Genomic DNA, 26,114 nt, shown 5'->3' with positions numbered 1-26,114 from the left:
ATATTTTGCTAATAGTACCTAATTTTTAGGTAGGCACACTGTGTTTATACATACATCCATTCCTTCTTTTTTGATCGCCTTTCTGTTTAATGGGCAGCTACCTCTTTTGGCATCTAGCAGAATGAGCTGCTGCAGTTCACACAGAAAGAATGGAGATCAGAGTAAATGTACAATAGGGAATTCTAGATAAGCGTGGTCCTGCGTGGGCTGAGGGGATTGCCGTACGCATGTCTGTACGTACGCATGTAACTCACAGCCCCTTCCTGCCCAAACATGTTGGAGGCCTTTTGGAAGCTGTGCAGACAACAGCAACTTCAGCCTGAATCATTTCTTTCAATTGTGGACAAGCTGCCAAGAGGCTTGAGTAGGAGAGGAGTGCCGCCGAGGCGGGGCGGGCGGGGCGTGGAGCTGGGCTGGCACAGTGGGCGTGGCGGTGCTGCCCAGGTGAGCCACCGCTGCTTCTGCCTAGACACGGTCGCCTCCACATCCAGGTCTTTGTGCTCCTCGCTTGCCTGTTCCTTTTCCACTCATTTTCCAGGATAACTGTGACCCCAGGTAAGCAAGGTGGGGTAGCAGGGCTGATGACTTCCTTTTTCAGGGAAATTCATAAAAATCGTTATTTGAGCTGATTTGAGACGGTGAACAAAATGGACTTATGTCCATTCTGGGGCTGTTTTCAAAGACGGGCTGTCGGGTTGAGTACTGTCGCCTCTCATCCCCCATGTTGGCAGTATTTCCAGCTCCCAACCTTTTGGGCACCAGGAACACCACAGAGGGAGTAAAATCACTTCACCATACAAGGTAAGAATATGAAGAAGTCACATGGCTCGGAGGTTTTGGTGGTAGAGGGGTGCAACTGTGATTCATGGAGTAGAAAATACTTCTGAGGACATTTTCAGGCCTACCTTGGAACTCAGAATGAATTTTGCAATGCTAGTTTCAGAAAGGGTGTGGTACCCGCAAACTGGGGAAAGTTGAGAAGTATTGGTGTATCTGGCTGGCACTTCTCCCTGGCTGACGTCGTAAGGCTGAGATTTAGGCATATGGAGTGCCCTTCTTTTTGGCATTTTTAAGCATCAGATCACTGTTCATCTACTTGCAACTGCATTCTTCTAAGCCGAAATTATTCTCCCTCCAGTTTTCTGGGTTTCAGCATAACTTTAAACAAGTTACACATTTCAGATGCATATTCTTGGACTTATAAATTATAATGGCTGCTTGTAGTTTCTCACTCATATGCTGTAAGCTTTTTCTTATGGCTTCATTTAAGCATATCATACTACAAACCAACATGCCAGGCTATTCCAGAGACTCGTAACCAGATCCTCAGAGTTGGGGTTTCTTAGGCATATTTCAGCCCAGCCCCCTCATTCTGTAGATGAGGAGCAGAACTCACATTGGTGATGTGGTGTCCAAAGTCACACAGCCTGTAAGTAGCACCGCTGAGATCCAATCAGGCCTTCAAACTTGCAGCTCGGGATGTTTCCACAACACCATGTGTTCTGTTACCATCTTTTTCATCCCCTGCATCTCCCGGGAGGTTTTCAATAATGGGTTTCAAACCTCAGTCCCTGCCAGTTAGTGTTAAGTGTTTGACGAGTTCCTTCATGGGTGGAGATGAAGCCTGTCTGAGAAAAGGAGTCTCCAAAGGAAATGAGTCAGCAGGTTTATATCTTTGCTTCCTAACGCCTTGAATTGTGCCACTTCAATCCCTCTGGGTTGTGGATTGACTTTGGGGCTATGCAGTCTCAGCGATTTGGGCCATTCTGGTGTGGCTGAGTCTGGCTGTAAGTTTACTGCTTGGCAACAGTGGGCTGGGTCAGTGGTCAAGATCAGGCTTCTGAAGAGACAGGAGCAGCTATGATGCTTCAGAGCAAAGCAGACGCCCCCCTGCCATGGGAAATTGAAGCAATTCATCTCATTACTAATAGCTGTATTGCACTTTCTTGCCCACAAAGCACTTTTCATATACATTGATTCACTTAATCACTTCGTTTAGTCCTCATAGTCTTTCACATTGCAGAAACTTCAAAATATCCTATTTTCTTAATCCTGCACATCCTTTGCTCCTCAAAGACTTAGAATGTGGACAATGGAGGTTGTGTTTTGTGGCATTCCATTACTGATATTATAATAGGCAAGGTTTCTCATGGCATTCCCTAAGGACTGGTTATACCAAACACTTGAGAGATGTTTTTTACCATGTCTCTCCATCTTTAAAATGAAGCAGGCTAGGCTGAATGATATCAACAACACTCTGACACAGTGAAAAGGTAGTTTTTTTTTTTTTTTCTTGGGATGGAGTCTTGCTCTGTCACCCAGGCTGGAGTGCAGTGGCACGATCTTGGCTCACTGCAACCTCAGCCTCCCAGGTTCAAGTGATTTTTCTGCCTCAGCCTCCCAAGTAGCTGGGATGACAGGCACGTGCCACCACACCTGGCTAATTTCTGTATTTTTAGTTGACACAGGGTTTCACCATGTTGGCCAGGCTGGTCTTGAACTCCTGACCTCAAGTGATCTGCCCGCCTCGGCCTCCCAAAGTGCTGGGATTACAGGTGTGAGCCACTGTGCCTGGCCAAAAGTTAAGGTTTTCAGGGATGAAAAAACTATGCTCATAGCTCTGTTTAAATATGCACACCCGTGACGTGTGGTTGAAGAGTGTGGTTGATGGTCTATAAGTAAAATGAACATACATTGTTCAAATCAGGATATGTTTGAGAGTAAACGGGGCACTGTTATTAATGTCAAGACAGCAGACATAAACCAGGATTGTCCCAGGCAAAGTGGGATATATAGTAATCCTATCTGCAGGACTTTTTTCTCACCTAAATGGTCTAAAGACAAAAAATTTGAGGACCATTGGCTCAGATGCATAAAAAACTTAGGAAATCTTCATACAAAGACCAGTGACAAGCTATAAGTCTAGAGAAGTGAGCACAGCCCCTACCCCCAGCCCAGTACATGTGTCTCCATTCACTGGGGCCACTTGCAGTCTGTGAATTGAGTCAGTTCTCCCTGTCTCGCATTTTTGGAATGGTAACTCCTACTTATCCTGTAGGACTCACCTTTAATGTGACTTACTCAGTTGTCACTGTCTCTGAGGAGGTGTCACTGAGGTTTCTAGTATGGGGGGTCTGTCACTGCTGGGGATCCCATAGTGACTTGTGTGCTCATCAAAACACTTAAAACATTCATCATGCCACTAACTGACAGCTCCTTGGAGGCAGGGGCTATGTCGTGTTCACCTTTGTTTTCTTAATGCCTACCCTGACACACATTAGGTACTCAGTTAATACTTATTAGATGAAAGCAACATCATACCAAGAGTTTACAACATAAGTGGCAGAAAGGGAACAAGGGCTTCTTCAAGTAGGAAAATCATAGGGAAGAAGTTTTGTGTCGATTAAACAAACCATGCAGGATATGTTGATATCTTCAAGGGGAGACTTCAGGACATGTAGGATTTTTGGAACTCGAGAGACTTCTGAGAGAACAGATGCCAGCAAAGATGCAATTACCAAGAAATCAGGTGATCAGGTGTGGCGGGGAAGTGCCAGGCTGGGAGCTAGAAGCGATGAATTCTAGGTCTGGTTTTGCCACTCTCACTCCCTGCGTGGGTGGCCTGGGAGACTCACTTCATCTTTGTCTGCCTCATTTTCCTCATCTGTAAAATGAAGAGGTGTGGCCAGCCTAGATCCTCTCCAAGATCTTGTCCCACTTTCAAGGTTTATAATTTAGCACAGATTGCGAAAGCAAGGTACTTGGAAATAAGTTCTTAAAACTGCATTTGTATTACTACTTGAACTTCCATCTATCTCACTTTTCTATGGTTAAAATAAAGTTCCTTTTAAACTTTTAAGTGCCGAAAGACTTTTTCTACATTGCGACTATAAACGAAGTTCTCCTTGTTAAAATGGTTACAGGGTTTTCACAGAAATGGAAGAAGACCCTTGTGACAAGGCAATAAAATGAAAAAAAATTCGTAGCAATTGTAGCACTTTCAACAGAAGTCATTAGGCACATAAATTTACCACATAGGAATTGCTAATCTCTACTCTGGTACTTACAATTTTACAGCATTTGATCATGCAAAATGGTCTGTGTAGGAAGTTTGTATTTTTTCCAGGTCATGTATTGCTAACATTGCTGAGGTTTGTTTAAATGCTTTGATTGTCTTGCAACACGGTCATGTGGCAACTGTGGCCAAAGTCATCTTTTGAGCTATCTCAGACCAGATCAACTTTATAGTGTTTTTAGGTCACTTGGGACTAATCATAGAGCCACTGATCAGATTTACCAGGCAATATTTGATTGATTACTTGGTGATTTTTTGCCACTACAACCATTTCCATGTACAGACCTTTCCTGTTTCCTTTAGCCAGCATCAAACAATGCTGTTGCTGCTGGGACCCCAGATACTAAGGGCTGTATGACCTTCCCAGACATGAAGGAGCATTTTCTGAGAAAGGAGCCAGTCAGCATAGGAACAGGAAGGCAGATCTCTTTGCGTTCATGCACTGAGGATTAGCATGCAAAGGAAGGGACTCACTCAAAGCGAAGGTCTGCCAGTGGTGAGAGAAAGCCCCAGAGATGTTAGGATGTCAGGTGTGCACCGATTTACACCTCCAACAGGGACCTGGATCTAAGCCTTGAATTGCAACAGAGCATTAATTGTATTGTGTAATTAACTACACTAAAAGCCACAATGATCTTGTATCCACAATGATCTTGTATCCACAATCATTTAGACTAAATGTATCTCAAAATGTTATGACGAGTGAATGAATAATGCTTTAGTGGAATAAAATGGTAAAATGAACATCTCACCCTTTGATCCACTTCTAAGATCCATTTGTAGGTGTTGCAGCCAAACTCCCTCAGCACATTAATTTAAGATCTTAAACACCATTTTTCTATACAAAAGAAATCACTAAAAGTATAGTTTGTTATTGACTATGCAAAATTATTCTAGTTTCTCTTGGAGGATAATAAACACATGCGGGGAGGAACTACTTGCGTTTGTTAAAGCAGTTTGTTTGTTTTCATATTATTATCAGTGCAATTAGCTCTCAACTGGTGGAAGTGTTAAGAAGCTTGCAGGGATCTGGGTTTAGGCTTCTCTATTTGGTGAAGAAATAACTTATTACTTCTTATACATGTTGAGTTTTACTTGTAGATGAACTTGGTTTTATTAATATTAAATGTGCTGCGGAAGGCAGCCAGGTTTCCTATTCTGAAAGTCTGTCCACAGATTCCCCAAACCTTTTGTGAAGAGTTTCTCTGTATTTTCCCAGTGGCGGGCACATTGGGTGAAACACTCCACAGGCTTTCATTTTTGCCTCAGTATACTCTGCTGACCTCAGTATACACCTAATGCCAGTCACCTTTCCCTGGGGTGTGATGTCACCTGTCGGCCCTTGCCCCTGCCCCTGCCCTGAGGGGAGAAGGAGTAAGGTGGTGGGCTTTAAAGAAAAGTAAGAGGCCCACCTGACTTCAGGGGGCCCCATCGTATATTTGCAATGGGAACTGGCCTGAGTGCATGGCTGGATTTATCAGGGACATATGGAGAAGGAGGAAGCCCGTGGAGATGACCAGTGAGCATGAACAGAGTCAACAAAACATTATTTTTGGATAATGAACTCGCTTTTTCAGACGCTGAGATATAATCGATTTGAGTCCACCCTACACACAAGCCATATATCCCGTAAGAGGGAGAATTCTGAAGAAATGTTTAAAGACCAGGAGTCCTCTCCTCCATCTTATTCTCGTCTCTGCATTCTGAATTTGTGTCCAGGTATAAGGTGCAAATTGCAGTCCTATTCATCATGCCTTTGACTCTTGACACACGTTTGGGTACTGGCCAAAGGCAGTCCTCTATCTTAAGCAGTGGAGCTTACTTTCTGATGCCAGGGTGCATGTCCTACCTGAAGACCTTCAATGTCACATTCGGCCCTTGTGTCTGTGTGTGTGTGCCTGAGGCTTTGCGGGAACACTTCGAGTTTAATCCCTGTACTGCTCACCCAGGGGTAGTAATATTAATTCGCTTCCCTTAGAAACATGCTGTCCTGGCTTAGGCGGCGTCTCAGGAGTCCATGTAGTTCAGCTCTGCTCCCAGAAAGGGAAGCCCTGACTGCCTGAATTTACCCAATTGTCTTTGGAGTCGATCAGTAACTACTAGACTAAATAGAACAGTGAAGCTTTTTAAATCTGAGGACCCTGTTACACTCTTAAAAATTAATGAGGACCCCAAAGAATTGTTTCTTTAAAAAAATGTAGATTATATCTATCACTATTTATCAAACTAGAAATTAAAACCAGACACATTTTGAAATGTTCATTTACTAATGTATTAAAGTAATATAACCATTAAATACTAATATGAATATATATATATTTTAAAAAAGTTTTCTAAAGTGAAAAAATATAATGAGAAGAGTGATATTTTCATTTTTGCACATCTCCTTATTATTTGGCTTAACAGAAGGGACGTCATATAGCCTCTAGAAAACTCCACTGCCTATTAGAGATTGAGAATGATAATGTCTTAGTATTATTATGAGAACAGTTTTAACCTCATGGACCTCCTGAAAGGGTGTTAGGGACTGCCAGGAGTCAAGACACAACACTTTGGAAATTGCTGTGTTAGAATTGAAGAGCTCTGAGATGTGACAAGATGCCTAGTTGCTGCTATACCCACTTTACCAGGCTACATATTTTGAAACTGTTCCCTCTTTTCTTTAACTCCCATATTACTTATTATACCACTCACATGACTTGGGCAGCTCTGTATTCTAGTTATTTGTCTACATATCTGCCCAAAGAGATTATGAGCTTAGAGAAGGAGGAGGTCCACTGATCCTTATAACACTCTGGGTAGTGTCTTACACACAGATGCATATTATGAACACAAACAATAACCGCTGCTGTTTATTAAGTATTGTTATGTGCTGGGTGTCCTGCAAAGGCATTACTTACTTTAAGGGTTTTCTAGCACTTCTATCACAAAGCACCACAAACCAGGCAGCTTAAAGCAACAGAAGCTTTATTCATCCACAGGCTTGGAGGCCAGTACTCTGAAGTGACGATGTCGGCAGGGTCATGCTGTTTCTGAAGGCTCCAGGGGAGAATGTTCCACGACTTTCTCTTGGTTTCTGGTGTTGCCAGCAGTTCTTAGCATTCTTTAGCTTGTGGAAGCATCCCTCCAATCTCTGCCTCCATTGCCATACGGCATGTCCTTCACACAGGTGAAGACATTTGTGTCTTCACATCTTCCCTCTGTGTATGTCTGTTTCTGTGTCTCTTCTCTTATTCCTTTAAGGACACCAGTCATATTGGATTAGGGCTCACCTAACTCCAATGTAACTTCATCTTAACTAATTATATATTAGTTAAGAAACAGGAAATACCCTGTTTCCACATAAGGTCACATTCACAGGTAATGGGGATTAGGACTTAACATATCGTTTTGGGGGACACAATTCAACTCATAACACTTACTAAATATTAAGCTGAACCATGCAAAACTGCTGCAGTTCGACTGTTTTTGTTTTATAAAAATTTTAACTTTGTAGTTTAACTGAAATCCTAATGGAAACAATATGTGATAAATAAAACCAACTGATGTTGATTAGTGCTGTCAACTTTTCTGACATATGCTGGAGAAGAGGTGTGACCACTGGGCTCCCGACAATGGCCACTGTGGCTGAGCAGGCCCAAGACTGCGGAGTCTAGGCAGAGCTGGACACACAGAGGACCTCATACGCCTTCGGACATTTGCCTGGAAGTTTCTTCACAACTGATCCTACTTTTGAATTTACAGAAAGTTCCTTGTTTCTTCTGAGATCAATTACTTTGTTTAAATAGAATTCTTACAGTGTTGGCAGGATGCAGTTGAGAAGACGTTAAAGATGCTTCAGAAACTAACCGCTCCCTTGTCCTTGCTTCCAGGCCCACAATGGATGCCCTGCAACTCGCAAATTCGGCTTTTGCTGTTGATCTGTTCAAACAACTATGTGAAAAGGAGCCACTGGGCAATGTCCTCTTCTCTCCAATCTGTCTCTCCACCTCTCTGTCACTTGCTCAAGTGGGTGCTAAAGGTGACACTGCAAATGAAATTGGACAGGTAAGCCCCAAAACCTTGTTTCTACTTTAAGTGGGAATACAGTTATTAGAACCCATAGGCAGTGCCTACGGAAAAAAGGAATGTAGACTTTGTGGCCAGAATTGGTCAAGATTCAGAATTGTGCCATTCTAGGACTCTCTTAATCTTTTTTTTTTTTTTTTTTTTGAGACAGGGTCCCACTCTGTCACCCAGGCTGGAGGGCAGTGGTGCGATCTTGGCTCACTGCAGCCTCCGGGTTCAAGCGATTGTTGTGCCTCAGCCTTCCAAGTAGCTGGGACGACAGGCGCATGCCACAATGCCCGACTAATTTTTGTATTTTTAGTAGAGACAGGGTTTCACCATGTGGCCAGGCTGGTCTCGAACTCCTGACCTCAGGTGATCCGCCTGCCTCGGCCTCCCAAAGTGCTGGGATTACAGGCATCTTAATCTATTTTTCAATGTGAAAGCTCGCTTGCAGGTAATGCAACTCACATTTGGGACAGGCACCAGGCTGTGATGGAGAACCTGGAGATCTGCTGAGTAATCACAGCTTTTTCATTCTGACTTATAATATTTTTAACTTACAGTGGGTTTATTGAGATGCAACCTCATCATAATCAAGGAGCATCTGTATCGTTTTAGGGTTTCTTTCTGGCTATGGTTGATTATCTAGCTTTGTAAAGTTCTTAGACCTTCAAATGAGATGATTCTCCTGATTGTTCCATTTTAAGTCCTCATGTAGTTTTAGATAATAGGTGAATGTTATTCTATTTCATTATTACTCTTATGCTAATCATTCTAGGTTCAATAGAATTTCTTTTCCATTAGCTCATAAGCATTTAAAAAGGCAACACATCACACTCCGGGGACTGTTGTGGGGTGGGGGGAGGGGGGAGGGACAGCATTAGGAGATATACCTAATGCTAAATGATGAGTTAATGGGTGCAGCAAAACAACATGGCACATGGATACATATGTAACAAACCTGCACATTGTGCACATGTACCCTAAAACCTAAAGTATAATAATAAAAAAAAAGAACATGATTGTACAAAAAAAAAAAAAGGCAACACCTTCTTGTATTCATATGTGCCCAGAAAGTATGGCCCATAAGAGTTATTTAGGTCAGGATGAAGAATTTACACTTGGGACTTGAAGCAGCTTCACTCCTGCAAAGAGGAGATGTATCTTCTCATCGAGCCTCATCTCTGAATGAGCAACTCCACTATCCCTACCCAATCTCCCATTCCTCATTTATCATCTACCATTAGAGAAAGGCCAGAGAAAGAGAACTTCCGGGTAGTGGGTCTGTTCCTCAATAATTCCTCAAGATCTTCTCAGTATATGCAACTAGTTCCCCAGCAGTAGTTACCTGGGCTCTTAAATTTTCTGGTTTCCTTCATCCATCTTTAGGCATGAGAGTTATGCACTGTCTGGGACCAGCATTTGACCCTGCAATGCTGAGGCTATGTAATTCACCGGCACAATGTGCCGGTTTGGCAACGTTCATTATCTGGGTTGTGGAACCACAGCATGGCCATTATGAGTTATGGAGCGAGGAGGGTATCATCTTATGCTGACATTACATGTTGCAGCGTTGCAAGGCAGAAAAGATGCTGGACTATTGCAACAACAAAAAAGGAACAAAATACAATGATTTAAGCCCTCCAAATGATAGTATCCTGGTTTTAAATGGCTTACAATATTATTACAAGAATAATTAACAGTTTGAATCCGTATAATATTTTACGTGTTTTACATATAAGTAATCCTCATAACAACTCAGGAAAGCAGGCATTTTCAGCCCATTTTACAGAGAGGAAAGGGGGCTCTGAAGAGTTGGAGAAGAGTTGGTGAAGGCTGGGATTCATAGGCAGGGCCGTCTGACTCTAGCCTCTAGCCCACCCAGGGCAGCCCACCATTTATTGTAGCTGCCCATCAGAAATGACACATCTATTTACCTGGCATTTGCTAAAGCACCCAGAGGGACTAGATAGACTCTGGCTAGAGGCACTTGTCCTGAAATCTGATTCCTGCCTGATGATGGCGTCTTTGATTAATCTCTCTCTCTGGTCTCTGAATTGGATAGAAATTATAACCCGGCTTCATCGTTCTCCAAGTTTGGAAATCCTTCTGTGTGAGTATTAAAGGCATCACTTTGAAGAAAGGACAAATGTTCTCGATGGCTGATTTGGAAGAGTACCTTTATGGTAGTGTTTCTCAATGGGGACAATCTGTCCTCCCCTTCCCACTCTGGGATAATCTGGCAATGTCTGGAGACATTTTGGGTTCTCACAAATAGGGGGAGGATGCCACTGGCATCTAGTAGGTCAGGGATGCTGCTAAGCATCCTGCAGTGCCCAGGACAGCCCCACAAAGACTCATCCAGCCTGAATGTCAATAGCGCTGAGGTTGAGGAGCCTTACTTTACGGGAACTAGGCAGGAGGATTCTGTATGCCCAAGGACGTTGGTCATTATCACGTGTCCACTTCAGTGCAGCACCATTCAGAGGCAATGCTTTTTGGGTAATGGATTTTTCTCTTAACAGGTTCTTCATTTTGAAAATGTCAAAGATGTGCCCTTTGGATTTCAAACAGTAACATCTGATGTAAACAAACTTAGTTCCTTTTACTCACTGAAACTAATCAAGCGGCTCTACGTAGACAAATCTCTGAATCTTTCTACAGTAAGTTGTTTAAAGCAAGTGGCAAGACTTAACTTTTTACAAGGAGTGGCATTTTCATGCTGTTAGACCTACAACTTTTTTTCAGTGAAACTCATTTCTAGGATGTTCACTTGTGATTTGAGGCTTTAAATAAATAAATCCTAGTGGAGAGGTTGAGTATAGTGGGAATCAATTGCAGTCACATCTTCTAACTCAAAATATACAGAAGCTTATGGGCTTTCCTTTTCCCTTTCAAATAAATCTTACCCTTTCTTTTAGCTTCCTCTGAGAGAATGGAGAACAGAGTAATTAACTCTCTAATAAATGTAGCTCCATAGACAATGAGCTGTCTTACAAAGTGTAAGACAGCTCATGATTTAAACTTCTTTCTCCTTAAAGAGCAGGGCATGTGGCCTGGGACAATGTTTTAGGCTCTCCACCTCATTTTTTTATGCACACAAAGTTCTTCTGATGTTTCTCAAAATCAGTAAGGAAAATAATAACTATGAATTCACAATTTTCATCAGTCACAAATTAGTTTTGTTGGCTGGGCTGGTCAGATGGGGATCTCCACAGGCAGCTCTGGTTATTTAAGTTTAGCCATTGCTCTAAGGAATCATACAAACAACACTATGGTACCAATTGTTGTAATATTTTAAAAATCTGTATTTGAAACACACAGACAATATTCTAGACTACATGAAGGTTCCCTCTGTACTTCAGTAACATAGAGTTGATTTAGTTTCTGTTTTGATGGTCAGAATTTCAAGCTTTCCAAATCTAAAAGCTAGACTACCAGTTTTTAAATATTTTACCATGATTTTGCAACTTTCTGCAGTAGGTATTTTTGTGGTTAAGATCTTTTGAGGACATGGGTTACTAGATATTGTGGGTATATTTTTTGTTGCTTAAAGATACATATACACAACCATTTTTCTTCCAACAATCATCTGAAGAATTAAAAAAAAAAACTGAGATGTGAGTTGAAGCCTGAGTATACAAAATTTCTAGAAGCTCCCTAAATGATAATTAAAGAGACAATTAACACATTTTTATTGCTGGCAGTGAGGACAATGGAGGCCCTCCTCCATCTGGCTGAGGCTTTCTAATGTTTTCAGGTGAGATTGGTTCTCTCAGTCAATGGTGACAGTGAGTCCCAAGGTTGATTTGCAATTAACTGAAGCTAAGTTAATTGGCTAAGGCTGAAGCTGCTCTGAAGAAATTCAAGAAGCCCTGTGCTTGGAAGTGAACTGACATGACACTGAATCAAGTTATATTTAGTTTGGCTGAACTTCCATGCAACATCTGGAATGATCTTAACCAGACTAGGAGTTGTAAAGTTTTTTTTTTTTTCCTTTGAGATGGAGTCTTGCTCTGTTGCCCAGGCTGGGGTGCAGTGGCATGATCTTGGCTCATTACAAAAGATTTTTTAAAAGACTGCTTTCCATTGCTTCTGCTAGGTGCACAGCATCTGCAAATTTACCAGTTAAAGGTCCAAACAAGTTTGGTCTGTGGAGGATCTCTTGCATCGGAACTATCTGGGTGTTAAAAGGGCAAGTTCTTCAGGCCCTTTTAACACCCAGGTAGTTCTGATTGAACCCAGGTAGTTCTTGATTGTCAAGGTGGGAATGGGGTTTAGGGTTGCACATTTTAAATAAACATTAGAGTAAGAACTCCTGCTATGTTCTCTACTGCAGTGTATTTCCAACCTTAATTTGCAGATGGCACACCTGGAAATTTTGTTAAAATGCATTCTGATTCAGTATGTCTGGGGTAGGGTCTGAGATTCTTCATTTCTTACAAGGTCTCAGGTGATGCTATACACCACCTTGGACCACAGTTTGAGTAGCAAGGGTCTACAGGATATTTATTTAGTTCAGCAAGGACAAGCGTTTTCTGCTCATAATTCTCTTTTCTATACATTTCCTATATTCTAATATATATGTATCTGTAGACATACAACATTTTCATGTTTCTAAAATTAGAACCCATAAGAGAATTGGGTATATTTAACATAGTATCTCTTTTGTTTTCCCCAAAGCTGATATTAAATTGATAGATGCATTTAATAATTGAAATTATCTTATAATTGAAAAGAATGGAACATTCAATACAAAGAAATTCACTGACTTCTACATGAGGTTTCAATTCATACGGTGTTACCAATTTTGAAAGTGTACATATAGCAGTTGATATTTAATAATCCTTTTGTTAGAAGAGAATAACAATGCAACAGCTTGACTACAGAGTCTGATTTTATGAACTGCATGTTTTTCAGGAGTTCATCAGCTCTACGAAGAGACCCTATGCAAAGGAATTGGAAACTGTTGACTTCAAAGATAAACTGGAAGAAACGAAAGGTCAGATCAACAACTCAATTAAGGATCTCACAGATGGCAAGTACCCTTTAATTGTTCTGCTATCAATCACCAAGTAAACAGGGCCTTCCATCTCATAAATGCTTGCTCCAAGGATAAAAAAACATCTGGAGGATTCTCTGGATATTTTTACCACACAAGCTAAATTCTTTCCCTTCAAGCCATGTAAACAACTTGGATTTCTGGGCAATTCTTGTATCATCTCATCACTTGATAGAAACTGTTGGTGCTTCAGTGTTAGTCTATTTTGTCTTGCTCTCTGACGAGCTGTCACAGGCCCTAGTGGAATCCTAGCTGTGCCTCTAACAAAGTATGACTTTGGGTCAATCATGAGGCCATTTTTCAGTCTGGAAATAGAGGGACGGGATTATAGTCTTCATGATCCCCGAGGCCCCTTTCAGGTGACAAATTTTACAAATTTGTTAAGGAAAAAGGGACATAGGCAACATATGTATAAGAAAAACCGGCCGGACGCGGTGGCTCACGTCTGTAATCCCAGCACTTTGGGAGGCCGAGGCGGGCGGATCACGAGGTCAGGAGATCGAGACCATCCTGGCTGACACGGTGAAATCCCATCTCTACTAAAAATGCAAAAAATTAGCCGGGCGAGGTGGCGGGCGCCTGTAGTCCCAGCTACTCGGGAGGCTGAGACAGGAGAATGGCGTGAACCCGGGAGGCGGAGCTTGCAGTGAGCAGAGATCGCACCACTGCACTCCAGCCTGGGAGACAGAGCGAGACTCTGTCTTAAAGAAAAAAGAAAACCAAACCAAAGCAAACCGTAGTGTCAGCTTGTCCTCGGTGCCGCAGCTCCCCATGCTGGTCGTTCCACTCATAGCCCCGGGGTCCAAGAAGCTCCTAACCGGTTCTTTCTCCGGCTCAGTGCTTCCCCCAGGCGTCTGCCTCGTGGAACTCCTCGTCCGTCCTTTAAAATTGCCGGTGAGTCGTCTTCCTTGCTGGAAAAGAATTAGGGTTATGATGATTTTGAGGGCAAATCAGTGACTTTGTCCCCTTCCCCAGTGGCTATATTTATAATTGCATCTGGAGGGACCCGTTGGGAGGCCGAATCTAGTCGTGAAAGAATAAAGCCTAGGCAGTCGCTGCTGTCTAGGGAGGGATACACTTCCGGGGCAAGGGAGACCCACTTCCTGCGAGAGTGACTAGCGCCCCCAGCTGCTCTCTCTCTGTACTGACTGAGCAAGTTCTAACAGGACAGTAGCTGCAGGATGAGAACATGGAAAGAACAGGGTCTCTGGAGTCATTCAGCACCTAGGTTCAAATCCAGACACTGGTACTTACTAACTGATATTTGGACACAAAGCTTCAATTTACTGAACTGTAAAATGGGGCACATGTTACCTGATTTAATTTTTAAAATTGTATTATATTGTGTTTTATTTCAATAGGTTTTGGGGAACAGGTGGTTTTTGGTTACATGGATAAGCTCTTTAGTGGTTACTTCTGAGATTTTGGTGTACCCATCACCCAAGCAGTGTACACTGTATGCAGTGTGTAGTCTTCTATCCCTCACCTCCTTCCACTCTTCCCCCACCCCACAAAGTCCATTATGTCATTATTATGCCTTTGCATCCTCATAGCTTAGCTCCCACTTATAAGTGAGAACATACAATGTTTGGTTTCCATTCCTAAGTTACTTCACTTAGAATAATGGTCTTCAGACTAGGCATGGTGGCTCATGCCATAATCCCAGCACTTTGGGAGGCCAAGGCAGGTGGATCACCTGAGGTCAGGAGCTCAGGACCAGTTTGGCCAACATGGTGAAACCCAGTCTCTACTAAAAACACAAAAATCAGCTGGGCATGGTGTCACGCACCTGTAGTCCCAGCTACTTGGGAGGCTGAGGCAGGATAATCACTTGAACCTGGGAGGTGGAGGTTGCAATGAGCTGAGATTGCGCCATTGCACTCCAGCCTGGGTGAGAAGAGAGAAACTGTGTCTCCCACCAAAAAAAAAAAAAAAAAAGAATAATGGTCTTCAGCTCCATCTAGGTTGCTGTGAATGCCATTCTTTCTTTCTTTTTTTTTTTTTTTGAGACAGAATGTTGCTCTGTCGCCCAGGCTGGAGTGCAGTGGCACGATCTTGGCTTACTGTAATCTCCACATCCCAGGTTCAAGGGGTTCTCCTGTCTCAGCCTCCCAAGTAGCTGGGACTACAGGTGTGTGCCACTACGCCCAGCTAATCTTTGTATTTTTAGTAGAGACGGGGTTTCACCATGTTGGCCAGGCTGGTCTCAAACTCCTGACCTCAGGTGATCCGCCCGCCTCAGCCTCCCAAAGTGCTGGGATTACAGGTGTCAGCCACCGCATCCAGCCATGAAAAGACTTCTGAATTTGAAATGGGAGTCTCAGGATTGAAGTTGAAGCTCTGTCGTTTACCGGCTCCCACACTTCTTTGTTCTTCAGGTTTCTTCAATAACACTAATATATATTCAACATATTAGATAGTGTTGGCAGGACCACTTACATAATTTGCATGGTCCAGGGCAAAAGTAAAAATGCTGGGCCTCTTGTTTAAACATTTATTAAGAATTTTGAGGTGATGACATCTGAACATTAAACCAAGTGCAGGGTCCTTCACACAGGGGTCACAGGCCTGTGAAGTGGGCCCTGAACATTGGTCTGAAAATTGGAGATCAGGTAAATGAAAACCCTTTATAAAAAACCTGTGGGCTATTCAAATGTGAGGAGTTCTTTTTATTAAGGGATCACTCCCCTTGAATTGTTTTGGCTGTTGGGATTTAGCTTTATAATAACTGCAATTGTGATTGAGCCCCATGGTGATTACAGTTGACCTTGAGGCAATCAGCCTGCCTGCAAGGAGTGCAATTGAGGGAGTGGATGGAGAGCTGTGGGGTGAAGGCGAGAACCTTCAGACATGCTTTCCAGCTGAGGAAACTAGAACAGCTCCTTGGCCTCTCTGAGCCTCAGTTTACTGCACTGTAAAATGGAGATAATGATCTTTGCCTTATAGGACCATTGTGAAAAGACTGAGATAATATATGTGAAATTCTGCCATAAGGAAAGTGATTACGTGTTTTCATTCAAGAGCACAGGCTTTGGAGTCAGAAAGAGCTGGCTTTGAATCCTGAATCCACCCTTGTTTATATATCATCCTTGGAAAATGACTTATCATCACTGAGTCTCAGGTTCCTCATTCGTAAAGTAGGAAGAAATATATATCATGTGTATCAAATAGCTTGTATACTGCCTGACACAGAATAGGCATTCAGAATGGTAGCTGTGCTTTCCTTCTTATTTCTCTTCTTTTCTTCCCCTCTCCTTCATTCTCCTCTCCTGACCTCTTTGGTAGATCTGGTTGTGTCAAGGTAGAAGGAGAGAAAAGAGTCCTTCTGAAATTTGATGGTTGGAACTACCAGGCCTTACATGGTGTGACTCCACGAAGTGGTAAATACTCAGCGAATATGCATGTGAATTTCAGATGTAGTTTGGAAGAATAATTCTGCTATTTGTGTTTTCCTAAAATTGTTGCAGGCCACTTTGAGAACATTTTAGCTGACAACAGTGTGAACGACCAGACCAAAATCCTTGTGGTTAATGCCGCCTACTTTGTTGGCAAGTGGATGAAGAAATTTCCTGAATCAGAAACAAAAGAATGTCCTTTCAGAGTCAACAAGGTATGTGGGGCAGCATGTAGCAACAAAAGGAGCCCAATTATAGATGTGAAAAATGATAGGGACAGAGTGGGGCATAAATCCATTCCAATGAGGAACCTGAGGGCACGGCCGGCAAAGTGCCTTTCCTGAGATGAACAGCTGGAAGGTAAGTGGTACAAAAAGAGCCAGAATCCAGAGGCCCTCCCTCCTCTTTTCCAGAATGTCTTCAAGGATCTGAGCTGAGTGAAACTTTATATAATTTATAACCCAGCGAGGAAAGCTAAGTCACTGGCTGAAAAATAGCTACAAACATCTGAGAACTTTAGCAGAAAAGGAAAAGACCAAACTCTATTATCAGAGGACTTTGGATTATCATGAAACCTTGACATCTAGGAATCTTGTTCCTGATTGATTAACTTCTCTAGCATCTCATTTCCTTATCTGTTGATAGTGAAGTATATTGTTCTGGGATTTTAATTTATAATTTATAAGATGCTTTGATGGCTGGGCGTGGTGGCTCACGCCTGTAATCCCATGACTTTGGGAGGCCGAGGCGGGCAGATCACCTGAGGTCAGGAGTTGGAGACCAGCCTGGCCAACTTGGTGAAACCCTGTCTCTACTAAAAATACAAAAATTAGCTGGGCATGGTCATGGGTGCCTGTAATCTCAGCTACATGGGAGGCTGAGGCAGGAGAATCACTTGACCCTGGGAGGCAGAGGTTGCAGTCAGCTGAGACTGCACCACTGCACTCCAGCTGGGCAACAAGAGTGAAACTCCATCTCAAGAAAAACAAGCAAACAAACAAACAAAACCAGATGCTTTGAGGCACTTGTTGGCTGTGAAAAAACAAAGTATCGCTTACTCATTGGCATCACTGGAAGTCATTATGGGAAGAATTAAGAACCTGTTTTGCAGGCCAGTCTCATTGATACTGTTGAAGTAAATATGTTAAAATAATTATAATAGAGGGTGGGCGCAGTGGCTCATGCCTGTAATCCCAGCACTTTGGGAAGTCGAGGCAGGCAGATCACAAGGTCAGGAGTTTGAGACCAGCCTGACCAACATGGTAAAACCCCATCTCTACTAAAAATACAAAAATTAGCCAGGCATGGTGGCATGTGCCTGTAATCCCAGCTGCTCAGGAGGCTGAGACAGGAGAATGGCTTGAACCCAGGAGGCAGAGGTTGCAGTGAGCTGAGATTATGCCACTGCACTCCAGCCTGGGTGACAGAGTGAGACTCCATCTCAAAAAAAAAAAAAAAGAAATGGGTAAAGTACCTCTTTTGTAAATGAGACCAAGGAACTGAGACTGGAAATTTTACCCATTTTATTGGAAAACCCAGAGATCTATATGATGATGTGATGGGGTCTCCGTGGGTGGGATCTGCCTTGTGTTAGACTGGAAGCAGCACTTCAGTTAGTACAGTACTTGAAGGTAGCTTAGTTACCTGCAGCTCCTATGCATCAGTTCTAGTTTTCCTGCTTCTCCCAGTACTTGGAGTACCTAGCATCAATATCTTGTTTTTGCCAAATATAGTAGCACCTTCTTAATGCTAGCATCCATGAGGAAAAGCCCTGCAAGATACAATCTACGCCTGGGTTAGCTGGATGGCTTCCATTACTCTTTCTTTCTTTGTTCCCATGGAATTTTTTTCACACTCTCCCCTGTCCCCTGCCAGAATGTGCTTTCCACAGTGAAATCTGTTTACATACATAGATCCCCTACTAGTGCATGGGATTTTTAAGGTAGGGACAATGTGTTATTCACCTCAGTGTCTACAATTTCTGGCCAAGTCTCTAACACATCAGTAGGTGCTCAGAAAATTTGTTGAATGAATGGTCAGTCCCTAAGGGTCAGTTTGTTTAAATAATCAATAGCAGACAAAACCTGACTGGACTTTGGGACTACCATGGTTTCCTAAGCAAGACCCGTTGGGCATTTTCACTGGGAGAAGACAATGATGACAGTTACTGCTCCTTACCGACTCAAAATATCCATGGGTGCTGAGGGATGGGTAGGAGGCCCTCCTACCTTCCTGAGCTTAGCTTCCCAACTGCAGTGATCTTCTCAAAGCTGACTGCAGAGACAGGATTGACACTGCACCCAAGAGGTCTGTCGGAGATTCTAGAGGCATACCTTAGGCTCTTCACACTTTTCTGTTTTGCACACACAGGTCCTTGAGTTTTAAGCATGGCTTTTTGACCTTCTCAGTGTTGTCTTTTATCTGGAGTGGAAGTGGAACGTGACTTTACCCAGCCTCTACTGTGAGTTAGGGAGGGGTGTTGGCCCCACTGGCCCTGATGGCATCCACACAGCCTTTACTGTCATGGAGTGACCCCTCTGGCTCCTTTGATCAGTGATTGGCTCTCCTCCCTAGCAAGGGCTGGCAAAGGGTTCCTAACTCTGTTTAAGTGAAATCTGAAACAGGTTGCCAATGGTGCCTCTCTTCAAGATCCCAGAGCCAGCCTGGAAGGAACACCATGAAAATGTTGCAATAGTCAATGAGTAGAATGTGGACTCTTGTGTCAACCACACTAAGGGTCGTGCTTTTTTCATTAAGAAAGTATTAATGTGTGTTTTTTGAGAAGGGAAGAAGAATTTGTGCTATTCCTTTATTCTTGCTATTAAATCATAAAGCTAGGTTATATAAGATCCTGGAAACTCAGCCTTTATGAACAGAATTAATAAGAGTTTGAAATGTCATTGATCTCTCAGTGTTTCACTTGATAAAGCAATAAAATGCTATTCACAGTTGCCTGAGGCTGCACCCTTCTTTTGAATGCAGATGCTATTACTTCTCCTTTGTTTTCTTTGAATTGCTTTGTCAGCCCTAGAACTTTTTGAGTGACATTACTAAACCTTTTCTCATGCCCTGTGGTGTCTCCGGTAAGAGTTAGACTAAATTGGTGAAGTTACATTATTAAAAGTTTAGTATAGTACTTATTCTGATAAAGATATCTATCCATATATATCTATATTAGTATATATGTTGTATTATATTTTCTGGGGTAGATAGTCTTTATTTGGTCCTCGTTTCAGAAGATATGTCTCAACATATGTTTCAGAAAATAAAATACCCATAGTCAGTGCCGATAAGTGAAATTGATGACAGTTTTTGGAGGCCACAATTATGTGCGCATTCAGAAACTATGAGCAGTCTAACCTATTGGAGATTTTTAGACAAATTTCTTTGGGAGGAATATATTTTAAGACAATATCCTCTTTAGTAGAAGTAAAAGGAAGAATTATCTGTTAACCTCCAAAGTAGTATGTTTTAATATAATTCTGTTTTTGGTTACACATAGAGTTGAAGTCTTCCATTATTTATCAGCCAAATATTCAGTGAGCAACTACAAGCTGGGGTAGAAAGTAAGACTTAGTTTCTTCCTTGACTGTATTCCAGTTGGGGTGGGAAGTGGAAAGACAATCACTAGATAATATTTCTAACACTGTGGCAAGTGTTAAAATAGAGGTATATACAAAAGTAAAATAAATAAGGTTTAGCTCTGCTGGAGAGAGGTATTGGGGAAGGTTCAGCTTAGTATTTGAAGATACCAGATGCAAGTTTACTGGAGTATTATCCTTGCAGGCTTGATAGGAAGCTTGAAATTTCTCCCCAAAGAGATTTAGTTAACAGGCAAATATCCCATGGGAGGTATATGTCAATAGATTATACTACGTTACTGTTAGTCTTTTACATCTTAGCGTGAATTGATTTTCCTTCAGGAAATCAGTCATCTCTGGAGCAGAGACAGGAGGCCAGGTGTTAATAGGAGCAAAGAGAAGAAAAGGCCTGGGCAGTGCTTGGAGATAAAGACCTGAACGATCAGACCCTTCCATGGGCTCCCTTTAAGAAGAGCAGGAGGGTGAGACCAAGGGCTAAAGTTGGGAGACTGAAAAAATGCAGACCACCGGGGCATTACTTATTTCTCCAGCTCTGATCTGCTGTTGTACTAGGGGTCTAATCAGGCCTGTGTCTGCCTCCTTCTTGAATAGCCCAGAGAATTCATCTAAACAGCCTCCCTACAGCAGCTCCCCACTTTAGGTGGCCAGACGGGAGTTCTAGACCAGGGTTGTCTCCTGGGACATTGAAACAGCAGCCAAGTTTATTGTTGCTGGGGCAGACACAGTTGGTGTGGCTGGTTCAGGGGCTAGCATTGGAACAGTGTTTGGCAGCTTGATCATTGGCTATGTCAGGAACCCATCTCTCAAGCAGCAGCTCTTCTCCTATGCCATTCTGGGCTTTGCCCTGTCTGAGGCGATGGGGCTTTTCTGTTTGATGGTCGCCTTCCTTATCCTCTTCGCCATGTGAAGCTCTGTGGGGGTCACCTGCCTGTCCCTGCTGCTGCGACTCCACACCATTCCTGGTGCTGGGTTGTGCTAAGCTTTACCATTGAACACAACGTTTCTGAGAAAAAAAAAAAAAAAAAAAGAACAGGGCATACAGTGGAGCTCAAAGGGACTTAGAGATAATTTTAAAAAGACTTAGAGATAATTTTAAAGAACATTTTCCTTTTTAAAAATTATGCAATACTCCAAGCATTCAGAAAATGATAGAGAATAATAAAACAAACACCCATATACTGATCAGTCATCTTTTTGAACTTAATATTTTGCTTTAATTATTTCAGATATTTTAAAGAAAAAATATAACAACAGTTGCACTGCTTTGTATGTGTCCCTTCACTGCTCACTCTACTGTCCTGTTCCTCTTTCTTCCTCCCCAGTGGTAACCATTATTCTGAATTTACAATTTCTTCATTCTACTGACAAGAATACTGAGGCCTGGAGAGATTGAGTGATTTGCTCAAGGCCACAGAGTCTGTTTATGTCACATTTGGGACTAAAAACCAAGGTTCTTATCTTCAATTCAGAGTTTGTTCATTAGCTTGGATCTGAGTAGGTGGCAGTACAGTGGGGAGTGGGCAATTCAAACCAAAGACAAACACAGAGGTCACAACAAATATTGTTTTGTTCTGCTATGTGCTAAGTTTGTTGTTGTTATTGTTCTGTTTTGTTTTGAGATGGAGTCTCGCTCTGTTGCCCAGGCTGGAGTGAGTGCAGTGGTGCGATCTTGGCTCACACCAACTTCTGGCTCCCAGGTTCAAGCAATTCTCCTCCTTCAGTTTCCCAAGTAGCTGAGATTACAGGTGTGTGCCACCACGCCTGGCTGACTTTTGTATTTTTTAGTAGAGACAATGTTTCACCATGTTGGCCAGGCTGGTCTCGAACTCCTGACCTCAAGTGGTCTCCCAAGGTGCAGGATTACAGGCGTGAGGCACCACACCCAGCCAGTTTTTGAAATTAGGTGTTTTATTAGGAAAAGCTATATAAATGGTTATGTGGGTTTGCAGGAGAATTTACTTTCAAGTCAGCTCCACCAGGAATAGTTTAAAGATCTCATAGGCATCTGTAAAGAATAACAAACGTTGCCTATATTTACAGCCATACGGTCTTATTTTTAAGGTTTGATCTATGCAAATACAGTATTATATATACTTCCTGTAATGTGTAACATATAGATTATAAAGTATGTGAATAACTTCTCAAAGGAACACAAACTCTTCACAGGGCAGTCTCTGGTTTGGGTGCAATACAGTTTGGATCTCAGTGGATGATGAATTATAAACCATAATAATCTGACACTGTGTCAAGAGCAAATTTGTGTATATATATGTACATATATATTTATGTGTTTGCATATATATGTGTGTATATATGTGCATGTGTGTATATATGTATGGGGTATATATATAGTATGTATATATAAGTGTGTGTATATATAGGTGTGTGTATATGTATATGTACGTAAGTGTGTATATGTATGTATGCATATATATGCATATGTGTATATATAGGTGTATGTATATATGTATGTATGTCTGTATATATATATAGGTGTAGGTATATATGTATGTGTGTCTGTATATATACATGTGGGTATATGTGTGTGTGTGTTTGTGTATATATATATATATATTTATGCATGTGTAAATTGAAAAGTAAGCAGGCCAAATTTTCCCTTTTACAGACAGACACCAAACCAGTGCAGATGATGAACATGGAGGCCACGTTCTGTATGGGAAACATTGACAGTATCAATTGTAAGATCATAGAGCTTCCTTTTCAAAATAAGCATCTCAGCATGTTCATCCTGCTACCCAAGGATGTGGAGGACGAGTCCACAGGCTTGGAGAAGGTAAGGAGAAGGCAGGTGCTCTCCACAAAGGCACCTCCTGCCTTGGCAAAGAGTTGTGCGAACAGGGCTGTGTGGGCCGTGAGAGCTGGGCCGGCAGCCCTCCCTTATTGCCACGGGCTCAGTCACCTCCAAGGGCCCATGGTTCTTTCTGGGGCCTTTCCTCCTTAATATTAACAATAGCCAACATTTATTTGGCACTTACAGTGTTCTAGGGACTGTGCTAAGTTGTCTATGTACATTATCTCATTTAATTCTTACAGCAGGCTGATGAGTTAGAGACCGTTACCACACTCTTGTTTACCAGTGAGGGAGCTGAGGCACAGAGGGTAGGTAACTGGTCTATGGGCAGGGCTCAGAGTTAGTTCAAATTCCCATTAAAAAAAAAAAGTAACTTTAGCTTTAATTTAATTTTTTAAATCTGATGCCATTCCTAGTACATGAATATTCTGGATTTCCTCATAGAGAAATTACAATAAGCATTCAAGAAATATGTGTAAAAGGCTTTCTAATTTTATATTCATTTCACTATGCAACATCACAATCCAGGCATTTGTTTCTATAAATCTACTCTCCAACTTAAGGTTGGGTGCGGTGGCTCACACCTTTAATCCCAGCACTTTGGGAGGCTGAGGCTGGCACATCACTTGAAGCCAGGAGTTTGAGACCAGCTTGGCCAACATGATGAAACCCTGTCTCTACTACAAATACAAAAGAAAATTTAGCTGGGCATGGTGGAGTGTGCCTGTAATCCCAGCTACTTGAGAGGCTGAGGCATGAGAATTGCTTGAACCCAGGAGGCGGAGGTTGCAATGAGCCAAGAACACACCATTACACTCCAGCCCGGGTGACAGAACAAGATTGTCTAAAAAACCCCAGACAAACAAACAAACAAAAAACTACTGTCTAACTTAAAATGAAAAAACAGAACCCTGTCCTCATAAATTTCAGTGCACAGGGAACACTGTTATAGGCTGGGGAGGAGGAGGACACAGCTGGGTGGCTGCTGGGTCTCCTGAGTCACATACCAAAAACTTCTGGGCCATCTTTGATGTTCCACCCAGACTGCTTTGAAACTGGGCTTATAATAACACCTTATGTTTTCAATCAAGCCAGGTCTTTTACAACTGGAAATAAATCAAAATAATTTCTTTTCATTTTTGTCCTTCAGATTGAAAAACAACTCAACTCAGAGTCGCTGTCACAGTGGACTAATCCCAGCACCATGGCCAATGCCAAGGTCAAACTCTCCATTCCAAAATTTAAGGTGGAAAAGATGATTGATCCCAAAGCTAGTCTGGAAAATCTAGGGCTGAAACATATCTTCAGTGAAGACACATCTGATTTCTCTGGAATGTCAGAGACCAAGGGAGTGGCCCTATCAAATGTTATCCACAAAGTGTGCTTAGAAATAACTGAAGATGGTGGGGATTCCATAGAGGTGCCAGGAGCACGGATCCTGCAGCACAAGGATGAATTGAATGCTGACCATCCCTTTATTTACATCATCAGGCACAACAAAACTCGAAACATCGTTTTCTTTGGCAAATTCTGTTCTCCTTAAGTGGCATAGCCCACGTTAAGTCCCCCCTGACTTTTCTGTGGATGCCGATTTCTGTAAACTCTGCATCCAGAGATTCATTTTCTAGATACAATAAATTGCTAACATTGCTGGATCAGGAAGCCGCCAGTACTTGTCATATGTAGCCTTCACACGGATAGACCTTTTTTTTTTTTTTTTTCCAATTCTATCTTTTGTTTCCTTTTTTCCCATAAGACAATGACATATGCTTTTAATGAAAAGGAATCATCTTAGAGGAAAAATATTTATTCATTATTTGTCAAATTGTCCGGGGTAGTTGGCAGAAATACAGTCTTCCACAAAGATAACTCCTCTAAGGAAGACTGGAAGCTCTTCTTCCCAGCACTATGCCTTCCTTCTTTGGGATTGAGAATGTTCCAGACATTCTTGCTTCCCTGAAAGACTGAAGAAAGTGTGGTGCGTGGGACCCACGAAACTGCCCTGGCTCCAGTGAAACTTGGGCACATGCTCAGGCTACTATAGGTCCAGAAGTCCTTATGTTAAACCCTGGCAGGCAGGTGTTTATTCAAATTCTGAATTTTGGGGATTTTCAAAAGATAATATTTTACACACACTGTATGTTATAGAACTTCATGGATCAGATCTGGGGCAGCACCCTATAAATCAACACCTTAATATGCTGCAACAAAATGTAGAATATTCAGACAAAATGGACATATAAAGACTAAGTAGCCCATCAGGGATCAAATTTTGCTGCCAAATGCGTATGCCACCAACTTACAAAAACACTTTGTTCGTGGAGCTTTTCAGATTGTGGAATGTTGGATAAGGAATTATAGACCTCTAGTAGCTGAAATGTAAGACCCCAAGAAGAAGTTCAGATCTTAATATAAATTCACTTTCATTTTTGATAGCTGTCCCACCTGGTCATTTGGTTGGCACTAGACTGGTGGCAGGGGCTTCTAACTGACTCACACAGGGCTTCTCACAATAGCCAATATCAGAATTTGTGTTGAAGGAACTTGTCTTTTCGTCTAATGTGATAGTGGGAAAAGGAGAGGAAACTACTGCCTTTAGAAATATAAGTAAAGCGATTAAAGTGCTCACATTACCTTGACACATAGTTTTTCAGTCTATGGGTTTAGTTATTTTAGATTGCAAGCATGTAACTTATATTAATAGTAATTCGTGAAGTTGGTTGGATAAGCTATCCATGTTGCAGGTTCATGGATTACTTCTCTATAAAAAAATATATATTTACCAAAGATTTTGTGACATTCCTTCTCCCATCTCTTCCTTGCCATGCATTGTAAATAGGTTCTTCTTGTTCTGAGATTCAATATTGAATTTCTCCTATGCTATTGACAATAAAATATTATTGAACTACATGTCTTGTTTTTTTTTTTTCCCATTAAGTTAGACTATTTTGAAATAGAACCAAGCCATGCATTTACAAAAGCATCCCTGAGGCAGGCAGATCACAAGGTCAAGAGATCGAGACCATCCTGGCCAACATAGTGAACCCCGTCTCCACTAAAAATACAAAAATTAGCTGGGCGTGGTGGCACGCACCTGTAGTCCCAGCTACTTGGGAGG

The 26,114-nt window shown here is 42.0% G+C and overlaps 2 protein-coding genes across 2 annotated transcripts; both read left to right on the top strand.

The window, feature by feature from the left end:
• Positions 1-467: 467 nt before the first annotated feature.
• On the top strand, positions 468-25,906 carry SERPINB5 (serpin family B member 5). Its single transcript, XM_032152102.2, has 7 exons — positions 468-555; positions 7,948-8,122; positions 10,651-10,788; positions 13,046-13,163; positions 16,655-16,797; positions 22,811-22,978; positions 24,147-25,906. Exons 2-7 carry the CDS (start codon positions 7,955-7,957, stop codon positions 24,537-24,539), a joined length of 1,128 nt encoding a protein of 375 aa, XP_032007993.1. The 5' UTR covers positions 468-555; positions 7,948-7,954; the 3' UTR covers positions 24,540-25,906.
• LOC116468490 (ATP synthase F(0) complex subunit C1, mitochondrial-like) lies at positions 20,681-21,091 on the top strand. Its single transcript, XM_032755308.2, is given in 1 exon segment — positions 20,681-21,091. A coding segment is annotated over 1 exon segment (411 nt).
• Positions 25,907-26,114: the final 208 nt, after the last annotated feature.

The sequence above is a fragment of the Hylobates moloch genome, unplaced genomic scaffold (assembly GCF_009828535.3).
Source record: "Hylobates moloch isolate HMO894 unplaced genomic scaffold, HMol_V3 SCAFFOLD_5, whole genome shotgun sequence".
In the NCBI taxonomy this organism is placed as follows: domain Eukaryota; kingdom Metazoa; phylum Chordata; class Mammalia; order Primates; family Hylobatidae; genus Hylobates; species Hylobates moloch.
Note: the sequence above shows the minus strand (reverse complement) of the source record. Positions and strands in the feature narration are given on the sequence as shown.

Bases quoted from the DNA above. Each gene is read 5' to 3' on its own strand.
- SERPINB5 (XM_032152102.2), top strand. From the start codon at position 7,955: ATGGATGCCCTGCAACTCGCAAATTCGGCTTTTGCTGTTGATCTGTTC. The intron at 13,164-16,654 runs GCAAGTACCCTT...AAATTGTTGCAG, and splicing joins AATTAAGGATCTCACAGATG to GCCACTTTGAGAACATTTTA. The intron at 22,979-24,146 runs GTAAGGAGAAGG...TTTGTCCTTCAG, and splicing joins AGTCCACAGGCTTGGAGAAG to ATTGAAAAACAACTCAACTC.